This window comes from Pholis gunnellus (genome assembly GCF_910591455.1).
Source record: "Pholis gunnellus genome assembly, chromosome: 14".
Taxonomy (NCBI): Eukaryota; Metazoa; Chordata; class Actinopteri; order Perciformes; family Pholidae; genus Pholis; species Pholis gunnellus.
The window spans coordinates 13,651,915-13,661,964 of NC_136541.1; the positions used below are offsets into that span (position 1 = coordinate 13,651,915).

The following is a 10,050-nucleotide window of genomic DNA, read 5'->3' on the forward strand; positions in this document are numbered from 1 at the left end:
CTTTATGCTAAGCTAAGCTAAGTGGCTGCTGGCGAAAATCCTCGTAGTGTAAAGCCATGAGAGTGGTATCCATCTTCTCCTCTAACACTTGGCGAGAAAGCAAATAATGTATATTTCCCAAAATGTTGAAGAATTAAAATCAGTTCATCAGAAATACATGGCCACTGAGATTGTAATCTCTTCTTCAAGACAAAAACAAAAGAAGGTTAAAAAACTAGAAAAGAAAAATCACAATACAATTCAAGTACATGCTCTAGTATTGCAAAAAGTCTTTGCAGCTTGCTGCATATACTAAGATAACTTACTGTACTCAAATACACCCAGATGCAATAAATAAAACAGTTATACAACTGAACACAAGTACACGCACACACACACGCAAACTATCTCAGTATTAGTGCCGCCACACACACACACCAGACCTTCCCCTGCTTCCACTCCACTGAGAGTGCAGTTCAACGATTGAGAGTGTTGTCAGGGCAACTAACGGGCCAACGGAGAGCAGGGATGAAGGAGTGGGAAGAGGTGAGAGCTGAACTTTAGGAACAAACTGGCGTCGTACCGTAACTGCTACTCCTTCTCGCTCGCTGTCTTTTCATCAGTCGTCTCTCCACTCATCCACAAACCACCAGAGGCTCTCAATCAGTCATTTCTCTCTCAGTTTTTTTCTCTCTCGTCCTCCATTTGTGCTATTTTATTAAATCTATATGTTACTTTATATCCTTCCTATCCTTATCACCGGTGACTTTTGCTTTCCATTATCTTTTTCCCCCTTAAGACATTGTTCTGTGTGGTGGAAATATTGAATACATCCTGTCAGGGGAACTATCTTGCACCTTGCATATATGTTACAGGAAAAGGCAAATTCATTGCCAGTATTTCATTTGGGGTACATGCAAATAAAAACAAATGTAATGGGAAAAGACTTTTTATGGGTAATTCGTACATCCTCTTTGTTTTTAGAATGATAGCAAATGTAAAATATGTTCTCTAAATCTTCTGTAGCCTACAAACTGTATATTCTGTCAGCAATGTGTTAACTCAAGAGGAAGGCAAAATGTTGCCACAATGGTGACTTGATGGAAGCAGGAGAATTTCCCAGTTCTGTTGTTTCTGGCAGTGGCCATGGTGTCTCAAAAAGTGCAGCTGCAGGCCATACCCGTAAACGACGCTGTATCATCTTTAAAGAGCAAATAGATTTTTGACTCAGAATCAAAATCATGACACCCCTGTTCGTAAAGGTATATTTGTATTAAAAGTCTGCACCGATGAACATATTCCATGTATCAAAGGTTTGAATTGTTTGGAATTATAACTGGTTCGGCCTTCCTCTTACACCCTGAATTTGAAGCTTTATTTGAACTCCTTTTACAGAGTGCTGTACAGTTATTCTCACAAGCCTGCATCAAGGTGGAGTTAAAATGTGAGAGATTTAACAGCAAAACTGTATTCACACGTTCGATTTTCAGACTCTGTAATGTGCTGTTTGCGCGCGTGGGATGTGTTTTCCCTAAAGCAGGCATATCACAATCTGCGATATTTTTAATTTCATTTTTTAATGAGAGTTTTGGGCGGGCTGAGATGGAATCTAGAATGATTTAAAAGGGAAAATGTTATTCTTCTTTTGAGTGTGATAGCTGTCTGCAAACTGAATGTGTCTATGAATAATTCAATGTATTTAAATTAAATTCTAATCCTAATTCTTCTTTGATTCAGTTCAATTACCCCTGCTTTCTAACTTCCTATTCTGTTCATAGAACTGTAATGTCGATCCTCCGCACTTCGACAAACACAAATTCAAATTGGGTTGGACTGAACTGTATGGATAATTGAACAGTGGCCTGTAGCTTCACAAATGAGTGATAGACGAGAACAGATCAGTGAAGGTAAAAAGCTGTCTGTGAAACACACCCATGAAATTCAATTAGCTATTACATGCATGGCTAAATAATAGTTGGGTGTTTGAATCATGAGTTGATAGAAAAATGGATTAAAAATGATAATGATAATCATTTACCCTTTAATTGCAAAACCAAGCTGATAAATGTTTGAACGGGTTGATGGATTCTTCTCTTAGGTTTTGACAATAGTGCAAATGACACATTGGTAAGTTGCTCAAGTCAAGTCGGCTTTAATCAAATCCTTCATGTCAAAACAAGTAAAGATTCAAGACAAATTCACTTTGTTTTTATCATATATTTTGTGCAATACTAGAGGAAGCATATTCACATTTACCAAGCAAAGCTTTTTAATAAACAAGATAAACAGGATAACACATCCACATCGTTTATCAGACGCTATTACTTCCCTCAATAAGACAGCGGAAATCTATGACAAAGAGCCCACTTTCAGTAAAGAACAAGTCAAGACAACAGCCATTAGATGTCTTCTACACTGCAGTCACAAATGGATACAAAAAAAAGTGACGTTATCTCTTTTTCAAAGCAGCTGCTTTCGTAAAGTGATTTCTAAAAGGGATCCACATGGTTTATTGAAACCCTTCTCCAAAGCCTTGAAACCCTGGCAACTTAAAAGGCAGATGGTGTGCAAAGATCAAAATGTTTGTGAAAATATTCATGTATGTGACGAACTGTACCTCGTTGAGCTTGCATTTTTGGACCTCCCTCCCCCTTCCACTGTGGCAGAAAGTACATTAGCCTACTCTGCTATTTCATATACACTGGCAGCACCAGCAGAACAGAATAGATGCCATTCTGACAGACTACGACAGGAGCACTGCCCTAGTTTGTCGCTTGAAGAGGCTCTGGAGTGTGTGTGTGTGTGTGTGTGTATGTGCGCACACGGGTTTGTCTGGGCGTGATGGTTGAATGCTTACAGTGTTGAACTGTGACACCCAGTCAGATCAAGACACTTGTATTTTTAATAAGCTTCTTCTACCAGTATGCCAACAACTCATCAAGGGCAAAGAGCAACAAACACATCCACACACAACCATAACGATGCACACACACACTAGAGACCTTGAGGATTGAAAAACAACCACAGACGCATACACCTCCGCAAATTCTCAAACTCTGACGCATCCCACCATTCATTTAAAGAACTGGGTTAAAATAGCTTGTGAGGAGTGAACGAGGGGCGATGAAGCTTTTTTCCCGTTAATAAGACACGGGACAGCTAATTCTGTTCATCTCTAAGTGATCCCTCTACAAGAGTGTGTGCTTCTCATTTTTGGCTTTTTCTTAACGTTTTTAGTGCTTTGTTGACATTTGTTGACAAGAGCACACACACACACACACACACACACGCGCGGCTGTCACACAGTGGTTGGTCACAGGAGGGTAAATTGGCCTAGAATCTCAGGGGTGAGCCACAGCAGTGGAGACGGTTAGGAAATCTCATGTCGGATAAATGTGCGCTTAGACATGTTGCTACTGTTAGTACACACCCGTATGACATATACACACACGCCTACAGTGATTGTCTGTCTGCCCTGCTGCCTCCGTCAAATCCAACAAATTTGCACTGATGCGGACACCATCAAGTAGTAAACAGAGAGACAGAACACGCACAACTAACAAAACCCTGAAGCTAAAATGGAATTGTGGGGGGGAGGGGATGTACTGCAGGGAAATTCCTAAGGGGAATATGCCACCAAAACAGCCCAAACCAACAGAGAATCGTCTGTGAGCTTGGCCCTGTATGTTGTCAGTTTACTATTGGACTCAGACAATATCCATGCATCGATAGCATACAGTAAGCTCTCCTGGTGTCTGGAGACAACTGTCTAGAATAATCAGCAAGCGGGGTCCACGAACGACAAAACGATTATCATTTGTAACTTGCAGGAAGGCATCCGAGAAGCGGCAAAAATATGCACAAGAAGTTCCAAACACAAAACAAGAAACACAAAATAATACCAATTAAAAAAGGAAAACTTCCACAAAGTTTTTTTTTAAGGCTTTGAACAAGTGACCAATGCTGCTGTTTTTTTTCAGTCACTACTGGTGCTATACTTCACAGCGGTACTTATATCTAGATATATAAATCTATTTGACCGATTTTAAGAAAGAAATGCTCTGATTGAATATGTGCACTGATTTTCACATCTATGATGTTTTCTGTAAAGAATTCAAGAAAAAGCTGTATGAATAATAGATTCCAGCTCCCAAGTTCGCCGATATTTTGGCTTCATAAAACCTTCACAGTTAATCAGCGGAGAAAAGGTTGGAGCGCTGGTCAGCAAACATACTATATCTACGGCTGACCCAAATCCTCTGCTGTTTGTTTGTAAAGCTGGCTAATGCAGCCTTTCACAGCCGCGGCACGAGCCAAGACCGCAGAGCAAACAACAAGAGAAAAACAGAAAGAGAAGGAGAGGTACGGAAACAACCAAATTCAATTTAGACAAATTAAAGGTCAGGACAGAGGGGGCAGGGATGTGAGTGAGGAGGGGCCGTGAGAGGGAAAGAAGAAGAGTTGGGAGAGTGTGTGTGTGTGTGTGTGTGTGTGTGTGTTCGTTCGGGTGGGGAATACAAAGTGGTCAAGGCCCAGTGATCAGTGATTTGACCAGCAGTTAAGGGCTGTTCGGAGGGGGAGGGGGGTCAGTGGACGGGGTCCGCTTATACCCAAACTTCACAACAGCCATCAGACATCACGGAACGCCTCCTTTGACGTTATTGAATTCAACTAAAATCATCCGAGCCGAACGTTCTAGCTGTTTAAGACAAATACCCACGTCCACTTTACTGGTGGGAACTGAAATGTGTTAAAAATCAGTTGCTGTCTTGTGTATCAACTTGTGGGAAAAAAAATGAATAAATGCACACTGACAGTAGCATACAATATAGATGAGTTCACTCCATAAAGCAAGCAAAATGAACATAAAAGAAGTAAAGAAGAAATATATTAAATTGTTCGCCGTGCTTACACAGGTCATTTAGCTCAGCTTTTGTTTGCATTTGTTCACATCGTGAAAAGAAAAGCTAAACTTTATACATAAATAAATATAGTCCAGATGTTTTCCCATCATTGTTGAAAACAGCAGATCAGCTTGACTGACACATTAAAGTTTGATTCTGCCAAATTTGGTGGAGATGCGGAATGAATTTCGCATTTATAGTCAGCAGACTTGTTTCAGACTTTAAAAGAATACTTTGACATTTTGAGAGAAACGCTTTTGTTTGCTTTCTTGCCGAGTTAGATGACGATTGAGATACCACTCTCACACGGGTAAATATGAAGTCACAGCCAGTTTATGGTTAGCTTAGCATAAAAGCCGGAAGCAGAGGGAAACAGCTAGCCTGGTATACCTCTAAAGCTCACTAATGAACATGTTATATCTCGTCTGTTTAACACAAACAAATGTTGCACTTTAAAACTGACTGTGTGGTTTTATGGGGAATTATGTGCCAGGCGCAGTGACTTCCTGGAAGCCCATTTGGAAGTACAAATGGTCGTTGTTAGACTTTGGTTTGCGCACAGATGCAATATATAATGTGTTAGTTAGTGAGCTTTAGAGTTTCTGGTCGACAGAGCTTTACTCTCGGACAGAGCCTGCTAGCTGTTTTCCCCCGTTTCCAGCCTTAATGCTAAACTAAACAGCTGCTGACTATATCTTCATATTCAGCCTACAGACAAGAGAGTGGTAACGATCTTCTGGGCAAGAAAGTGAAAACGTAAAATGTCAAACAATTACTCAGGCAAATGGACTTCAGAACACCAAAATAGAATACATTGAATTGGTGGGGCTGAATACAAAACCATATTTAGCAACCTCTGACTGCCATTAAATACAACACAAAGGCTCTGTGGTGCTCAATAGAACACAGAGAAATGGGAGGGTTTGATTAGAACCACGTCTTTTTCTTTGTTCTTGTTTTTCTTATCGCTTTTGTTTTGTCTCACAGCTTCTCTCCTGTGGATTTTATAATTTCTCTCTCTCTCAACACAAAGACAGACACACAAACACACACAATGAAACCATGAGGTGATGCCCTCACAGCAGAATCCTTTTCTGTCACCGAGCTGTATTTATAACCCAGTCTATCAACCAGCCTCGGGGACACATGACACTATTCTCTGGACCAAGACCACCAAAGTGCCCCCAAGTCATCCATTATGATAGGATGAGTGTGTGTGTGTGTGTGTGTGTCTGTGTGTGTTAGTGTGTGCACGCACATGCCTGCGCACATACATCCATTTGTCCTTGTGTACAGTATGGCCCTGTGTTAAGCAGATACACTATATAGGCTCCACCTTAATACAGAAAACATACAGTGGCTGTACAACTGTTACACGGCTACTGAAGGTCAGAGAGAGAGACCGAGAGGGTATAGTGTAGAAGAAGACAAATGGAGAAACAAGCAAGGAGACAGAGATGGAGGCCATGAGGGAAAGAAGATATGAAAGCAGGGGATTGGAGGTGGATGGGAGGGGAGGAGGTAGACGAGCAAAACAGGAGGGTGCTCGCGCTTGCTGTCTGTCTCTGCTGAGATCTATATCCTCTTCTGTCCAAGGTCACGATTGTTACACGGGAGCAGAGCAATTTCTCGGACTCACGCGCACACACACTTAGCGAGGTACGGTTCTGCCGATAACTACAAGCAACCATTATAGATTAAAACAATTAAACCAGAGGGGACCTTTGACCCAACATTATACCACAGTCAGGCTCCTGTGTGAATCATACGATATGTGCGTAAGAAGAGGGCACGCTTTACATATGCTTGCCTCTGCACTAACCGCTCGCCCTGATGTTAACCTTACAAAGCAATACAGCCCTCTCCACCCTGCACCCTGAGGCCAATCCAATAAAAAGCTTCACGTGTGCTGTAGTTCTGAGACCAATTACAGATTACAGTAAACCTTATGACCGGAACAGAACCCGCAGTTTTTTCCCCATGTTTTGTTGCTTCCTCTCCCTTGCTGCTGACTCTTGATTATTAATTCAATTATACATCCACTTGCACGCAATTTTCAGTCAGACTTTGGAGTTAAATCATTTATCTATACCTCTTCTTTTTAGTTTGCTCTAATCAACATGCACTTGCAGTGGAAGGAAGCACGGGGCTCCCAGTCGTGCTGCTGTGTTTTCCAGGATTGAGGAAGGTATATATTTAGAGAGAGAGGGAAGACACAAAAATAGAAATTGTCTGCTCCTTTTCTCCCCCCAGGAACCTGGGAGGAGTGGGTGCAAAGTAACATTAAAAAGAGAGAAGTTCCACCGTGTTGGAAGGGATATAGAACGAGGGTAAAGTCAGCATGAGGACAGCAGGACAAAAATGAACCACGGGGAGACCTGCGAGCATCCACCCTGCTGTTACATCAGTATGCCCTCAGGGTTCAGACAGAGGGTGTGTTGGGCTCCCTCTGCTGGCGCACAGAGACTCACGCACTCCTCTTTCTCCCCACACTGTCGATAACAAAGACCCTCAGAGGATGCTCTTCATCAAAACAACTTATGACTGAACCCTTCTCTGCGATACGTCTCTCATGTCCCCCGGTCTGCAGCGGTTTCAAACAATTCTCTCACAAATGAGTCCCTTGTAAATGCCAACAATTTTGGAGCAGATCAATGGCTCGGGTAGTGAACTAAGCTTGTTGACAGCTTAACACTATTTCCCCGCTAACGCTATCAGCTCTATCAAAGGGACGTTGCTCTTAATTGAGCCTTGAGAGCTCTATATCGTTCTTCTTTTATGACAGCCTCGCTTTCTACTCGACAGACTCAGAGGGAGGATTTCCTGGAATAACACGACTACCGAGATACGTGGGTGGAGAATATGCACACTCATAGATAAACACAAGGTACACACACAAACACACCCACACTGGCACAAAGAAGAGCAATCCCTCAGCTAAGTCTGCAGTCACAGCAGGAAAGCTGGCAGGCCCGAAAAAAGGTAAACGCAGGGCAGAGAGTTGTTTGCAAAAATGGCTTCATTGGATTACTTTCCCATCGGGGGTACGTGCATACACACAAGTCGGGCAATGGGCTTATAGCTGCCAATTAGGCCAATAGTCTGACACAGCAGGACAGAGAAATAACCAGAGAATGAAAGTCCAAGTGAATCACACGCAGACGTGGACCGTCTGGCACATTATTTGAAAAGTGTGTAATAGCGATAAAAACCCCTCTGACCTGTCAGTCCCCTAAAAAATTCTGAAGTTGGACATGACTAAGACCCACACACACACACACACACACATGCACGTACAGAAACTCCCAGATGCCCCTGGCCGTTTATCTAAATCAACAGGAGTTTCCTTTGGCTTCCAGTTGGTTTCATCATTCATGCTCATTTCAATGAATATTTCAACAGTGTTTTAGTGTCTCCTTCAAATGCATTGTCTCCTGCTGTTAAAACACTACTCTACTCCACTCTCTCTCTCTCTCTCTCTCTCTCTCTCTCTCTCTCTCTCTCTCTCTCTCTCTCTCTCTCTCTCTCTGTGTGTGTGTGTGTGTGTGTGTGTCTCGCTCCCTATCTATCCTCCAGAGCCTTTGTTCTATGTGAACTCCACGGGGCTGTGACATACATTCAGCGGCATGTACGTACAAACATCTTATACCATTAAGTCAGACAGACACAGACCAAATGACTGTTAGCCCGTCATTGTGTTCATGTGTTCAAGGTTAAGCGTTTGAGTGTTTAAATTGGTGTGTGTGAGAAAGAGATTAAGTGAAAGAAATACAGAGAAATATCAATGAAGGCAAATCATCCGGCTCATAGCAGCTTCAGAGTGGGACTGACTGCTTTGGGGAATCACTGAATGAAATTAATCACACAGTGGCAATCAAGTCACAGCTGTATCATCTCAGTCAGAATGTCTGACAGCAAAGCCAGCAAAAAAACAGCACCCCACACTTCCAATTATAGTTCAAATAACCTACTATCTGTTTGATAAAACCAGTCATTGTGAGTAGAACTTGTGCGCGCCGCTCTGTCCTTTTTCTCCATTTTAGTGCAACTTCCCATTAAACAAGCCAGCTCCCATGTTTCAGCCCAGCAAGCAGTCGGGAGTAGTTAGTGAGTAAATGCATTGGCTAATTTCAGGCCGAGCATCGATGTTAATACAATAACTGAGCAGCAGCGTGCGACAAATGTAATGCAATTGCTGCTGCTCTTTTGAAGACTATGGCAATCGGCTACAGCAGAAACACACATATATCAGTGCTTTATAATGAAGATATCTATAATTAAGAAGGATTTTGGCAGCGACGTCAATGTTGATTTGGCATCATCTTTACAAGTTCGGTTACTTTAATGGAAGACATATAGTTGCAGAGATAAATAATGTTTCTCGGTGTCAGAAAGTGAAAAGTCGACGTCAGCCCTCTCTATCTTCAGCATGGCAGGGTTGCCTGTGTGTATATCATGTCATACAAATTTAATGTCAGTATGCTCGGAAAAGAAAAAAAACGTGACGAACAGTTCTCCGCTTCTCTGTATGCATGATTCATAACCGAGCCGAGCACTTAACGGGAGTCTCCGCCGCTCCGCTCTGCTCCTTCCACGGCAAGTGGAACCGCGGGATGGGGCTCCCCAACCCTCCAACACGGCGCACAACCAAGTCATCTCCCTCACGCGAGTTAAGGTTCGCGCAACGAACCCGCCAGAGCACCCACCTTCATTCTCCGGGTAATTCCGTAAGGCTTGGCACGGCGACAGCGCGTGAAAAACAAGAAGCAGGGATGACAGGAGGTAAAGGGACGGATAGATCCACAGGACGCGTGGTGGTGCCATTTTTCAGGCTGCGCTGCGCCCTCGCTGCATCCCTGTTGGCGGTGTCGAGTCGGTGAGCGCAGCCCTGCGATTGAGAGGAGAAAGAGAGAGAGGGAGAGCGAGAGAGAGGGAGGGAGCGGGGGGAGAGGAAAAGAGGGAAGAGAGAGCGAGAGAGAGGAGGAGACGCAGGGAGGGTCCACAGCCAGCCAAGTCCTGCCAATCAGCCGCCTGGCTCTGGGGTGGTATGGGGGCCTTTAGAGATTCCTCACACTTGCTGCATTGTAAACTGTAAAAAAGAAAAAGAAATCAGATCCATGTGAACAAGTGATTAGCCTGATATTGAATTTATAACTAATATATTTCC

General features: G+C 43.0%; 1 protein-coding gene across 1 annotated transcript in view; it reads right to left on the bottom strand.

Annotated features, from left to right (window-relative positions):
* The window catches only part of LOC306706344 (ephrin type-A receptor 3-like), a gene marked incomplete at both ends in the record, with an annotated part of 79,407 nt that extends 69,700 nt beyond the window's left edge, over positions 1 to 9,707 (bottom strand). The window contains one exon of the mRNA XM_079173378.1: positions 9,590 to 9,707. Within this exon, the coding sequence (XP_079029504.1) occupies positions 9,590 to 9,707 (118 nt within the window). The remainder of the gene's footprint in view (positions 1 to 9,589) is intronic.
* Between the last annotated feature and the right edge of the window lie 343 nt (positions 9,708 to 10,050).